The sequence below is a fragment of the Nannobrachium achirus genome (assembly GCF_963921795.1).
Source record: "Nannobrachium achirus genome assembly, chromosome: 17".
NCBI classification, from domain to species: domain Eukaryota; kingdom Metazoa; phylum Chordata; class Actinopteri; order Myctophiformes; family Myctophidae; genus Nannobrachium; species Nannobrachium achirus.
This window is the reverse complement of record NC_137824.1, coordinates 59,761,663-59,776,868: the sequence shown is the minus strand read 5'-3', so window position 1 is coordinate 59,776,868 and position 15,206 is coordinate 59,761,663. Positions and strand designations below refer to the sequence as shown.

Sequence of the window (15,206 nt, the reverse complement as noted above, 5' to 3'; positions counted from 1 at the left end):
ACCTTGCAAAACTGTCTCTCAAATTCCCCCAAAGTATTTTAAACATATATTTGAGTCATATTTCTTTGAAAATACATAGTTATATTTGAGGTTTATCAAGTGCGGCTATTTTGGGAAATAACTTGAGTTGTGGCGGTGCATAAGGAGAGGACAGGGAGACAGAGAAAGTCTCTTGTCTCGGTGAAAAGCTAACTGGGCGTCCATTTCCTGATCATCATTGTAGACGTGAGCAGTGGTAGAAAAAGTACTCACATTGTGTACGTAAAATGTAGAAATACTCTGTTACAAGTAAATGTCCGCGACGCATTGTGAGCTTGTAGATCTGATATTTTCAAATGGCCGAAATGTATATAGTGGTTAATGTATGTTTTGTAATAATAATGAAAATCTACAAAGTATTTCTTTTAATAACTGCAGGAGAGTAAAAGTACAATGTTTTCCTCTGAGATGTAGTGGAGTACTGTCATTTTGAAACACTCCAGTAAAGTAAAAGTACCTCAAACTTGTACTTGAGTACAATACTTGAGTAAATGTACTTAGTTACTTTACACCACTGCACTGACTGCAGGCGAGCCGACTAGAACGAGAGCTGATCGCGGCTCTCTGACCAAGAAAGCCTGGGTCAAAGTGCTTGGTTTAATGTTTTATTGCGACCGTCAGGTCGCATTTACTATCAAAACCTCGACCACCTGTCTGTCTGTCAGTCTGTCACACGTCACACTTTTCCCCTGCTCATATCTCCGCAACCGTTGCCCCAATCCATGCCAAATGTTGCACACACACTCCTTGCCTACCAAACCACATCCCCAACCCATCAATTCTCACATGACCCTCTTCTAGCGCCACCATGAGGCCGGTTCTTGCAAAACACATTTATGGACACAGCTCCTACAATTTTTTGGCCAAAAATCACGGAAATCGGTACACAGTATGTCTACACTCATGTCATCAACATGGATCTGTCCCATTTAGCGCCACCTTCAGGCCGATTCTTTCAAACACATTTTTGGACACTGCTCCTACAGATTTTGCCCTAAAACCAGTAAGACTCCCTAATTGGGAGATAAGCGACCGTCAGGTCGCAGCGTGATTTTAGGCCAAAATGTGTTTGAAAAAATCTGCCTGATGGTGGCACTATATGGGACAGATCCATGTTGATGAGATGAGTGTAGGCATACTGTGTACCGATTTGCGTGATTTTAGGGCAAAATCTGTAGGAGTAGTGTCCAGAAATGTGTTTTAAAAATTCAGCCTGAAGGTGGTGCTAAATAGGACAGATCCATGTTGATGACATGATTGTAGACTAAGTGTGTACCGATTTGCGTGATTTTAGGGCGAAATTTGTAGGAGCAGTGTCCAAAAATGTGTTTGAAAAATTCGTCCTGATGGTGGCGCTATATGGGACAGATCCATGTTGATGACATGAGTGTAGACATACTGTGTAGCGATTTGCGTGATTTTAGGGCAAAATCTGTAGGAGTAGTGTCCAAAAATGTGTTTTAAAAAATCGGCCTGAAGGTGGCGCTAAATGGGACAGATCCATGTTGATGAGATGATTGTAGACATACTGTGTACCGATTTGCGTGATTTTAGGGCAAAAATTGTAGGAGCAGTGTCCAGAAATGTGTTTTGCAAGAATCGTCCTAATGGTGGCGCTAGAAGAGGGCCATGTGAGAATTGATGGGTGGAGGTTGTGGTTTGGCATGGAGTGTGTGTGCAAAATTTGGCATGGATCGGGCAACGGTTGCGGAGATATGAGCAGGGCAAAAGTGTGACGTGTGACAGACTGACAGACTGACTGACTGACTGACAGACTGACGGACAGCCGGTCGAGGTTTTGATAGTAAATGCAATCACGCAAATCGGTACACAGTATGTCTACACTCATCTCATCAACATGGATCTCTCCCATATAGCGCCACTATCAGGCCGATTCTTAATCTTTGGACACTGCTCCTACACATTTTGCCCAAAAATCACGCTGCGACCTGAAGGTCGCTTATCTCCCGATTAGGGAGTCTTACTGGTTTTAAATCTATATTCTATCATGTAATTAGTGAAGGGGTCCTTGGAGTTCCACTGCCCTTAGTGCCGCTAATTCACAGCAGACCAGTACACCTACCGGTTCCCTGCTTGGCAGATTTACTGCTCAGAACTCTGGCAAGCAACTAAGCTACTTTCACCACCATGAATGTGCTTAAATATCATATAAAATAATATAAAACTAATCCATTTACAAGCATAGTTTAGCAGTTATTACAGTAAACACAGTAAAACTCACTAACATAAGTTGATGCGCCAGCGCCAACCGTGGGGGGTGTTGGTGGTCGGAAAAGAAGAGCAGACATATGGACATAATTTCCAATATCTTCCAGCCAAAGCCCAACGGGAAAAACAAGTGCTTCGTAGCTGTAGCGGGAGACGGAGGCACCCGCTGCGGCCACACGGAGGGGAAAGTAGCTTTTCAGAGTGTCACTAAACAGCAGCGTGGCTGTTGTTGTAACACCAGCTTCATGTTTAGACAATATTCTATGGGACTGGCCTGGGAGATGGGACAGCGTGAATTGTAAATCGGCGCGTTGCGATGTGCTTATGAACATCATGGTTCACTTGTCATGTGCATTGTTATTATTGCACGTCGAGTCTGCTAGCTTTTAGGCTAAAGCCACAAGGGTACGCAGGGCTCGAAATTGCGACCATTTTGGTCGCAAATGTAATCTGTGCGACCTACACATGTAATTGGGAGCACCCGTGCGACTATAAATAATTGCTGTGATGCGACCAAAGCATCCGGTCAGTGGACCAAAACGTGCGCTCCCTGCTGTTGGATGAGCCGACTTAGGGCCGTCCGAGATACAGTACATCTACTGGGGGGACAGAATGGTAAATAATGTTTGGTGGGAAGCGTCATTCAAAGTGCCTCCGGCCAACCACAGCGCGTCTTTTCCGGGACTTCGCTAAATCCACCGACCGGGTCGCTAAATCGACCGACCGGGACGCTAAATCCACCGACCGGGACGCTAAAACCACCGACCGGGACGCTTAATCCACCGACCGGGTCGCTAAATCCACCGACCGGGATGCTAAATCCACCGACGGGTAGGTAAATCCACCAACCGGGGTCGCTTATCCACCGACCGGGCTACTAACCCTAAACTTAACCTCAGTAACCGTACCTCAGTAACTAGCCTGCCGACGCAACCTCAGGTCGCTGAAAACTACCGACCACGTTTTCGCTCCTACTGCTAATAGCATGTAGCGTGTTGGTTGACACAACAGAGCGATGCAGGGGCATCACGGATCGTGGACAATCCAGCGCTTTGTCATTGCTGTGCTGCTTGTCAGAAAGCAGCCTACTTTATTAGAAGTATCTGTAAATTGAGAAACAATCCAGCTGCACGCCTTTGCCACGGAGACTATTTCTCCTTGTGTGTGAGACAGGTGTCTCTGTGTGTGAAAGGGAAGAGGTGGGGCTGACCGTGTGTGTGTGTGCGCGCGCGCGCGCGCGCGCGTGCGTTCGTGTGCGCGCGTGCGTGTAAGGCAGCACAAGTTAAGGCAAATTAGTTTCAAAACGGTCGTAAATATTGTGCATTGTCCACATTTAAAGTGTAGGCTCTTGTAATGTATTAGGCCTATAATGGCACCCTCATAAACCATGTTATATTTACGTTGCAATTATTTTATAGCTACGAATGTGAATTAAAGGGCTATTATCCATATTAAGGCTATGAATGTTAACAAAAAAACAGAACTGGAGATGTTTTATACCTCTGTCAGTGGTTCTCTGACGACATGTATGGATGATGGACTACAGTTTAAATTCTAGACCCAGGTCATTGCATAAAGCCCCAGAGGTGGCCTACCATGCATGTGTAAGGCTCCTTTCACCATTTCATGTTAAATAGTTTTTTATTCATTTAAAAACATCGATAACATTTAAAAACATCGATAACATATTGGTGCTCCTTCCATTTTGGTGGGTGCTCCTAAATTATTTCTGGTGCTCCTAGCATTTTAAACTGGTAGCAGTAGCACTGGTGCTACCAAGTAAAAAGGTTAATTTCGAGGCCTGGTACGTAAGTGAGGTCACACAGTTAAAGCCCTATATCCAGCCACGAACTGTGTCTTCCACATGAAGGTGACCTCAGAAGGTCCCGAGTTCAAATGTGATTATTTTGGTGGTCACGGCCCGAAAAGGTTGAGAAACTGCCTTATTTGACACTGTTTCATTTATTTATTTAAAGATATTTTTGTTTTCTTTTGGACTAAAACTATTGACTAAAACTAAAGTTTACAGATGTGTTTGTTGCTATTTAACACTGTTACTGAACAATCACTCTATAGCAGGGCTACTCAACTTAAGATGGCCCAGGGGCCAATCAGCAAAATATCAAAAGTCAAAGGGCACAGTTCATGACAAGTCTAATAATTAAGGAAACAATTACGAAATCAGCCACATTTCCATCTATATAAATCAGGCCAAACCTCATTGAACCATAAGATTGTCATGGATGGAATGATGAAATGATGAAATTGTATCAAATTAGTGAAGTTAAGTGAAAATGAACAGATTTTGTTCAATCTTTTTGTAACCGCCCCTTGGAAATAAATAACACTGATAAGGACCCGAACTAATATCCACAACAGTGTCTGAACTTTTTAGCAATGTAAAGGTATATTTTCTCATGCCAATAACGCTTCTTTGAACTGAATTGAACTGATAGTAACAGTCAGAGTGCAACAATTCAAATCAATGACTCAAATGATATCCTAGAAATGAAGCAATACGTAAGTCTGAAAAACAACAAAATCCCTCTCTCGTTTGTATTATTACTAGAGGTTCGCGGCCCTTCGGGCCGCTCACATCTAGAGTCCACGCCCGTTTTTTTGTTTTTTTTTTAATTAAAAAAAAAAATTTGAAACATTTTTTTTTTTTTTTGCAAAAAAAAAAAGTTTGTTGAAAAAAAAAAACAAGTTTTGGCCTAATTGTGTTATTATTGTTACTGTAATAGGCCTGGCAATGTTTTATTTTCATTATTTCAATGTTTTCATTTTAGCAACACACACACACACACACACACACACACACACACACACACACACACACACACACACACACACACACACACACACACACAGACAGACAGACAGTATGTTGCTGTGAAGAGGTGAGTGGGCCGAACTCTAGATGTGAGTGGCCCGAAGGGCCGCCAACCTCTCCCCTCTCAGAGCGGAGCAGAGGCAGTCATATCATCTTGTCCATTGTTGAATCTGAAGCCTGGTTCCCGATAGTAACACAGACAGTACATTTGTAGCGGTGTAGCCTATTTGTAGACTATATTGTGATTAGTGGCTACTGGTGCGCAACACACATCAACAGGTCCATGAGTGTTCGCGTGTGCAAGCCATGCACTCACACAGGGAGGAGGCGCCTCTCTCTCTCTCTCTCTCTCTCTCTCTCTCTCTCTCTCTCTCTCTCTCTCTCTCTGTGTCTCTCTCTCCACGCGCTTCTGCACTGATAGTCTCTGCGCTTCTGCACTGATAGTCTCTCGGAACGTGCCTCTCTCTCTCTCTCTCTCTCTCTCTCTCTCTCTCTCTCTCTCTCTCTCTCTCTCACCATGGCGACGGGGGGGCGAATCAGCGGACGGCTGTGCGTGCCTCTCTCTCTCTCTCTCTCTCTCTCTCTCTCTCTCTCTCTCTCTCTCTCTCTCTCTCTCTCTCACTCACCATGGCGACGGGGGGCGAATCAGCGGACGGCTGTGCCGTGCATTCTACCGACAGCGGAGCTAGCTATGAGTTGAAGTGGATGTAAAAGGGGGCGTGTATGGCCTACCGACATCGGAGCTAGCTATGAGTTGAAGTGGATGTAAAGGGGCGTGTATGGCCTTGGAAGTGGGATGCAGCTCTAAGAAAAATGTAATAGTAGATATGTTATTATATGTTATGTTATTATTATATTATATTATATTAATATAATCCAGGATTATGCCATTTTTAGCCAAAAAGTTTTAAAAACAGACATACAAGCTCACAGCGTGTCGCATCCATGATGCGTTGTAAGCTTGCAGGTCTGCTATTTTAGGTGTGACACCCTTGCACTGCGAAGTATAAATTAGGCTTCTTTCCAACAGCAGAGACAGAGAGAGAGTTGCATGATTGCGGCAACAGAAAAGTTGTAAAACAGTGAGAAATACTATTTAACACTGTTACTGAACAATCACTCTATAGCAGGGATCTTCAACAGGGGGTCCGCGACCCCTAGGGGGTCCGCGGAGGTACTGCAGGGGGTCCACGAAATTATTGCTTAAAAATAAAAAAAGAAAAAAAAAAAGATTTCAAAAAATGATTCTTTTTTTTTTTTTTCATTTTTCACTCCTTGATGTTAAAAAATAAATCATGATTCTATCCATTTTGAATAGCTTGAATACATGATTACTATGCAATTGACAGATTGTTGATATTATTGACATTGGTTCTCAGTTAATAAGTAGTATGTTTAGAAATGGTAGTGGTACGGCCCACCCTGCTCGCTGTAACTTGTACATGTTTAAAATAAAAAATACGTCGTAGCCCCGACCCCCCCACCCTACGAGGTGGTAGGGGGTCCCTGCTCCATCTCGCCATCAGTTTGGGGGTCCCCGGCCTGAAAACGTTGAAGACCCCTGCTCTATAGCAATGATTACTGTCACAATATAGAGCTATTTAACACTGTTACTGAACACTCTATAGCAATGATTACTGTCACAATATAGAGCTATTTAACACTGTTACTGAACAATCACTCTATAGCAATGATTACTGTCACAATATAGAGCTATTTAACACTGTTACTGAACACTCTATAGCAATGATTACTGTCACAATATAGAGCTATTTAACACTGTTACTGAACAATCACTCTATAGCAATGATTACTGTCACAATATAGAGCTATTTAACACTGTTACTGAACAATCACTCTATAGCAATGATTACTGTCACAACATAGAGCTATTTAACACTGTTACTGAACAATCACTCTATAGCAATGATTACTGTCACAATATAGAGCTATTTAACACTGTTACTGAACAATCACTCTATAGCAATGATTACTGTCACAATATAGAGCTATTTAACACTGTTACTGAACAATCACTCTATAGCAATGATTACTGTCACAATATAGAGCTATTTAACACTGTTACTGAACAATCACTCTATAGCAATGATTACTGTCACAATATAGAGCTATTTAACACTGTTACTGAACAAACACTTTATAGCAATGATTACTGTCACAATATAGAGCTATTTAACACTGTTACTGAACAAACACTCTATAGCAATGATTACTGTCACAATATAGAGCTATTTAACACTGTTGCTGAACACTCTATAGCAATGATTACTGTCACAATATAGAGCTATTTAACACTGTTACTGAACAAACACTCTATAGCAATGATTACTGTCACCTGTAGGATGTATCCTTGAAGCTAATCTTTCCAGTGAGAAGATGACTTCTAAAGTAATAAATAAAATCAACCAACGAACTCGTTTCCTACAGAGGATCGCCCCAATGGTCAATTTCAACACACTGAAGACCATAGCTGGTGCAATAATCCAGCCCCTCTTTGACTACGGAGTCCACGTATGGTATCGTGACACCCCACAAGCCCTGAAAACTAAACTCCAAACAGCCCAAAATAAACTAATTAGGGTCCTGCTTAACCTTCCCTATCATACTCACCTCACCGCTACTCACCAGTTAAGAGTGGGGTGGCTCAGAGTAGATGACAGAGTACAGCAACTTGCAATGGGCCTGGTGTACAATATACACTACACCACTATGATACCCAAGTACCTGTCAAAATACTTTATAAACATTAAGGATGTCCATAATTACAACACCAGAGGCAGCGCCACAGATCACTTTCAACCCAGAGTCAAAACCAACAAAGGGTCAAACTCTTTTTTCTGCTATACCACCAAAATGTGGAAAGCCTTACAGAAGGCCATAAAGGAGTGTGGATCACTAGCATCCTTTAAAATTGCCCTGAAAAACCACTTACAGGCAGCAGCCGTTCGCAACTGGTAAAAAAACTAACCTAGCCCAACCCTCCCCTCCCCTGCCCCTTCTTTGTATATACTTACTTACTTACTGTTTAGACTCTTTTTTGTTCTCTCATTTTTCTTTTCTTTACATATCTACTGCATAGTACTGTGTTCTTTTCGTCTGTCATTCAATGTTATATGAGATACTTAAATGGTTTCCTGTAGAAATAAGCTTAGTATTTTCATGGATCTCATTTTAGTAGACCTTGTACCAGTGAACTGTACCGTCATGAAACTGTACCTTTTCCTATGCAAACTTCTAATAAAGTCTTCAATCAATCAATCAATCAATCAATCACAATATAGAGCTATTTAACACTGTTACTGAACACTCTATAGCAATGATTACTGTCACAATATAGAGCTATTTAACACTGTTACTGAACACTCCATAGCAATGATTACTGTCAATATAGAGCTATTTAAAACTGTTACTGAACAAACACTCTATAGTAATGATTACTGTCACAATATAGAGCTATTTAAAACTGTTACTGAACAAACACTCTATAGTAATGATTACTGTCACAATATAGAGCTATTTAACACTGTTACTGAACAAACACTCTATAGTAATGATTACTGTCACAATATAGAGCTATTTAAAACTGTTACTGAACAAACACTCTATAGTAATGATTACTGTCACAATATAGAGCTATTTAACACTGTTACTGAACAAACACTCTATAGTAATGATTACTGTCACAATATAAAATTGATTTTTGGTTTAATTTGAGTGAAAGCCACTTCCCTGGGTTGGTCGACCTGTCCCTCTTCCCACAGGTCCATTTAGATCATAGTTATTTTATTGTTGATTTGCCAATAATTACACTGAACCCTTTTAATGCATTGTTTCCAGTTTTATTGTTAAATGATGAAAGAAAATTAGATTGCTGGAGTAACTTTATGTAATTAAAATAAAGCTTTTTGTACTTTGGTTATTTACGTTTCTGCCTTGGTTTTATTATGTAAAACGAACTTGTGTGCTACTCCTGTAAAGCAGGTGGTTTAAATGAGGTAATTCTATAATATAACTATATATCCAGGGGCGCAACTCCCCCGGTGGTGTAGTTTGGCATAGCTTAATAATACCACCTTGTCACATTTGCATAGGAAAAGGTAAAGTTTAAGGACAGTACAGTTCACTGGTACAAGGTCAACTAAAAGGAGATCATTAAGCTCTTCAGCTTTTTTTTACACAGGAAACCTTCATGTATCTTATATAACTATATAACTATATATTAAATAACATTTAATGAAACCACAGAAGTTATGATGAATACCAGATCACCAGCCAAGGCGAACATTATGCCCGAATAGTGACATATTTCAATTTACGAAACATGACAACACTAGCTTAATTAGTTCAAAGTAATCATGTGTCCCTTAAAATACATGTCTCACAACATGAGACGGCGGCTTGCGCTTGAAAATATCGATAACTTCATTGTAGTTCAGGCCATCAGTTAAGTCTCTCTCAAACTCGAGGAGACACAGACCATTTAGGTGAGCGGTTGTCATAGTACTTCTGCATGCATATTTGATTCTTTGTTCACTGAAAAACAGACGTTCAACAGAGCATGATGTCATGGCCATGGGCAGTGTAATTAGTGCTTTTAAGAAGTAGGCCTAATGGACACTGGCGAAAGCTCCATCTGAGCACACATCCAAGTGTGTCACATTTAGCTCTCTTGCTTTCTTTGATATCAAGGTGAGTCCAAAATGAAGCAAGCTCATGTTCTTTAACTGTACCACCAAAAACACTGCCAGAGACATTGAAAGCCCAAACCCCCCCTGTCACCCCATGACAACAATAGCAAAAATGTACATCTCTATGTACGAGATGAGTAATTGGCCGCCCACCAGTCAATGGACAAGGAACTGGCTGAGCAACATTCTTTCAGAAGCTGGGCTGTTATCTCTCTCCATATTATACTGTCCAGTCAGGTCTTTACACAATGGAAATAGAGATTTTTTTCAGTACAACCAGCTCTCAGGAGGTAGGTGGCTATGCCGCCTAACGCTGATTACGTGCCTGGGTGGCCCTCTAAATGTATGACGTCACGTGCATGTGCACATCACGTGCGCACGCATGTGTGCACGCAGCCTGCCGCTCGTTTTTTTTTGATTGAAGAATTTATTAGAAGTTTGCAATAGAAAAAAGTACAGTTTCATGACAGTACAAATCACTGGTACAAGGTCAACTAAAAGGAGATCCTAGAAAGCCGAGGCTTATTTCCACAGGAACCACACTTTAAGTATCTCATATAACATTGAAAGACAGACGGATAGAACATAGTACTTTATCTAGGATAATATCAGTTTCAAAAGCATAACATCAAATACAAAGGCAGAAAAAAGAATAATAAAAAAGGGGGGGGGGGGGGGGGGCATGGGGGCTTAGTCTATTTACAAGTCACGGGTAGCAGCTGTCTGAAGGTGACTTTTCATACCAATTTTGAAGGAGGCTAGGGATTTGCTTTAGGGCTTGAGGAAGGGCGTTCCACATGTTGATGGTGTAGCAGGAGAACGAGTTAGAGCCTTGTTTAGTGTTAAATCTACGTTGATGATGATTCGTGGAGCTGCCTCTGGTGTTGTGGTCGTGAACATCCTTGACCTTTAAGAAGTAGTTTGTCAGGTACATGGGAATCTTGGAGGTGTAGTGTATCTTGTACACCAGGCCCATTGCAAGATGCTGTACTCTGTCAGCTACTTTGAGCCATCCCACGCTTTCGTGGTGATGATCGGTAAGGTGGGTCAGAGGAGGGAGACCAAGCACAACCCTAATTAGTTTGTTTTGGGCTGTTTGAAGCTTTAACTTTAAGGCGGCTGGGGCGTCGCGATACCAGACAAGGACTCCGTAATCAATGAGGGGCCCAATAAGAGCTCCTCCTAGTGTCTTTCGGGATTTAGTATTGATCAGCGGGGCAACCCTTTGCAAGAAGCAAATTCGTTGGTTGACTTTATTGATAACCTTGGTGGTCATTTTTTCACTGGATAGGTTAGCCTCCAGGATGCAACCCAGGTAGCAGATGTAGTTTTTTCTTTCTATCACAGTGTCACCTACTTTAATTGTGAAGTTCTCAACTAGGCTAAGTTTCTGACTAGATCCAAAGAGGATACATTCAGTTTTGCCTAGGTGAATTGAGAGTCTGTTGTCATTGAGCCAGGTGCAGATCTTGTTAAGTTCACAGTTAAGGGCCTTTTCAACCTGCAATAAGTCACTGCCGGAGACTAGGAGAGCAGAGTCATCCGCGAACAGAAACAGATTGCAGTCACAAGCAGATGACATGTCGTTTACGTATATTAAGAACAACAGTGGTCCTAGTATACTCCCTTGAGGTACTCCACAGTTTACTGGGAGGGGGGGGGGACAGGGTTCCGTTGACTTCCACCATCTGTTCCCTCCCCACCAAGTAAGAGTGCATCCATCTCACTGCTGTGCTATCAAGACCAATAGCTTTGAGTTTTTCGATCAGAATAGAATGAATATGAATAGAATATGAATAGAATAGAATATGAATGAATAGAATGTGCTAGTTGAAATACTGTATTTAACAAACGACATTTTTAATGTAATTATATTTCTTATTATTTAGTTACATTGTTAATTTGTTGTTTTTATTTTAGTTTCAATTAATGTATTTTCCTTTTAACTTTTATATAAAATAAACCTTTACATAGACTTTACATAGACTCAGACTCACCCACACACAGTAAAGTCTGCAAAGAATGCTGGCCGTACTGTAATACAGTGTAATGAGGACGTAGGTGAAGCCTGCATACCTGACTATTGTTATGCAAAGCAGCCAGGTAGAGCCGTAGGGGATTGAAGTGTTGAAAGCGCCGTCACATAACTTGTCTGGGCTCGCCATCTCACCCCTGCTAACATGTGTACACGTGAACAGCATACAACTGCATTATCTAATAAATATTTTCTTTTTTTAAAGGACAACCTCAGGAGATTGGGTCGTTTCCAGAAGAGTTGTCTCATGGTAACATCTCACTGAAGCTGTACGGGGCGAGGGGACCTACCAGTGTTCTGTAATAACCAACAACGTTAAACTCCAGCCCAGCAGCAGTTTGATCCGGTTCATTGCTGGTAAGATTTAATGTTCAAAACATGGATAGGGAAACAAAAAGCATTTACCCTTCATTCCCCATACCATATAGAGCCAGAGTCCTGCAACGGGCCAGATATCCGTGGGGACCCGATGGGTCAGAATATATCCATTATAAATTTGCGGGTGAGGGGACTGTTGTACTGGGAGCTGACCAGTACAACTACAGTGTGTTACTGTTGTACTGGGAGCTGACCAGTACAACTACAGTGTGTTACTGTTGTACTGGGAGCTGATCAACCGTAGTGTGTTATTGTTGTACTGGGAGCTGACCAGTACAACTACAGTCGTATGCATCACAGTCAGCTTGTAGATTGGTTATTTTCCTGAACATTTGCTTAAGTGAAAAAAATCAACTGAGGTTTTTTCTGCACTGCTAAATAATTAGTCCCGGACAGAAGACTGTTGCTGACTGCTTTAAATGTTCACATTGACTGAAATAATCTTCTCTCCACAGCTGAAGATGTGATTTACGTTCCACCACAAGGAGTCCTTCGCCTGCGTCCAGATACCAGCTCTGTTACTGAACCCATCACTGGCATCCTGTGGAAACATGGACCCAATAAAGCAGCAGAATGGGATGAGGTTCTTGGTCCTGTTGTGGATTACTACGGGACATTTAAAAAACGTGCAGAACTGGATAAAAACACTGGACAGTTGGTCATCAACAATATGACCATAGTAGATGGTGGAGAATACACTGTGCACATCAACGGTCGACTGCTGAGCAAGACTTACACGGTTAAACAGATGAGTGAGTATGAACTGTGTCCTGTGAAGGTCATGTGTCATCATGGGTCTATCATAATAATATACAATGTTTTCTGTTCACAGAAATGTTCATTTGAAATGAAGTTTAGATTAATAGTGTGTGGAGGTGGGGGTGGGGTACCCAGAAATACAATTGGGAAAAAAAGAAGTAACAATGGTTAGATAATGTTTCATACCGTCTGTTACTGATGCTGAAGAGAATCAGTGCTCCGCTCTATTCTGTAAGCTGTAAAAGACCAGAAACAGTCCCCGACACCAATGTCGGTGTAACATCCATGCATGCTGTTGCTGTCTTCCACACGCTGACAGAGACACAAGCATGTTCTTCATTAGGAAACAAACAGCTTAAAACCAACTTGCTAGGGTTACGTCGTGGTGTTGATGTTGAGGTTTATATTGGATCTGCAAGCTCAAAACTAGTAGTCGCGCCCGCCTAGTTTTCTGAGTCTGACTGTCAGCTTTCGGTTGATGAGTGGAACGCTAAATCAGACACACTGCAGTGCAATTATTGACCATAAAATCTACTATTACATTTGCGTGTACACATTGGAGTTAATCTGTTATAGGGCTTGTGAGTCGCGCTGCTGCTGTTGGCTGTTGCAGCCATGAAGCGTTGCATTACAGACATGATGTGATTATGTCAATCCTACTGTACTGCAAAAAAACACTTTTCTTATAGAAAACATCATATTCATATTCATATTCTTCTTCTTCTTCCTTGTTGTATTGTTGTTTTAATGTGCAAATAGGGAGCTTTATTATGAGGAAAAAACAGGTGTGTTTTCCCTTTTTCAATTGGGTAAAATATCGCTTTTTTAACATATTCGAAGAGACATGTTTGCGTTACAAGGATAGAAAAATAGAAATAAAAAACATCTCTTGTTTTTATATTTTCTCCCATCCACCCCTCCCCTCATGAATTATACATTTTCTTGATGTTCGTCATCACGGTCACGCAAGACGTTTCTGTTTAGGGGCGGGGCTTAGGGCTCTAATTGTTTCATTATAATACACAAATACTCAAGGTGTTCACTTTTTCTGGCATCCAGTGTTAGGTATGGCCATATTATCACTACAAATATGCTCTAAGAAAACATTTTTTGATTGCATTTCGACTTTAAACTGGTATGGGAACAGCTGCATATGAAAAGAACACGTATTGTGACTCATTGAAGTGTGACTATGGCTTTAAACATAACAGCACACATAGCAGTAAATCATGTTTGACACTGGTGGGTGTTTTGATAAAATGCAAGCTGTTCAAAATATGAATCCCTCTAGAACAGTGGTGTCCTGTCTGGACCGTGTGATGATTTGCAGAAAAGTAAAAAACATACAACCTTTAATAATCCCACTAACCACCCACTGCTTCTATAGAACATGAATATAAATATATCTGCACCAGAACCCTTACCTGAGGAAGATCACACAGCCAACATGTGTTTTGTTTTAACTGCAGTCTGGAGACAACATCAGCACTAAGTTATATTCATTGTGTTTGATCAACAGAGAAAGTTCCAAAGCCACAGGTGAACACCAAGAAACCTTGTGATTCTGACTCCACCAGCTGTGAAGTGCAATGTATCCTCCTTGACGACGTCACAGAGTCAGTTCCAATCACCTATCGCTGGAAGAAAGATGAAGGGGAATGGATGGTGTCTTACTCTGGACCAAACTCTAACCGGCTGAATGTCACCAAGGATGAAGATGGGAAAGTTAAGACATTAACTTGTGAAGTGAAGAATGAGTTCAGCATGGAGCGAAGTCGTCCTGAACCCAACCTGCTTTATCATGAAGGTATGTAGTTTACTACATCATGTGAACACATTGAATCACTTTAAGGGTCGATTCACACTCTAATAAGGAGCCTAACTTATTTCAGTTCTGCACTGTCCAGACCCAAATATGGGTCTCCCCCCCCCACCCCCCCCCCCCCCCCCCCCCCCCCCCCCCGGTTCGGGAGAGCATCAACCAACTAAACCTCGGCTCCTTTGTGCTGCCGAAATGTTGTGACCACTTAATTTCGGTACTCAGCGGTGTCTTCTCATTCATTCAGCCCGGCTCCAAGTTCATATTTTCAGCTGTGAAGCCGAACAGTGGTCGTTTGGGAGGGAGCCACGCCGACTTCCAAATGCTTGTGTGGCCGTGTTTGAGCGTCGCATAGCGGATGCTGGCTCTCGCTCCCGCTGGAGAGTGAAACTGGGAGGCACGCGC

General features: G+C 41.8%; 1 protein-coding gene across 2 annotated transcripts in view; it reads left to right on the top strand.

Annotated features, from left to right (window-relative positions):
• LOC308302124 (butyrophilin subfamily 1 member A1-like) overlaps positions 1-15,206 on the top strand; it is a 37,466-nt gene that overhangs the window by 10,973 nt on the left and 11,287 nt on the right. The window contains exons 3-4 of one of the 2 annotated variants that reach the window (XM_080746330.1): positions 12,679-12,975; positions 14,502-14,789. In XM_080746330.1, coding sequence (XP_080602456.1) covers positions 12,679-12,975; positions 14,502-14,789 — 585 coding nt within the window. The remainder of the gene's footprint in view (positions 1-12,678; positions 12,976-14,501; positions 14,790-15,206) is intronic. The other variant, XM_080746331.1, reaches the window with a different exon arrangement.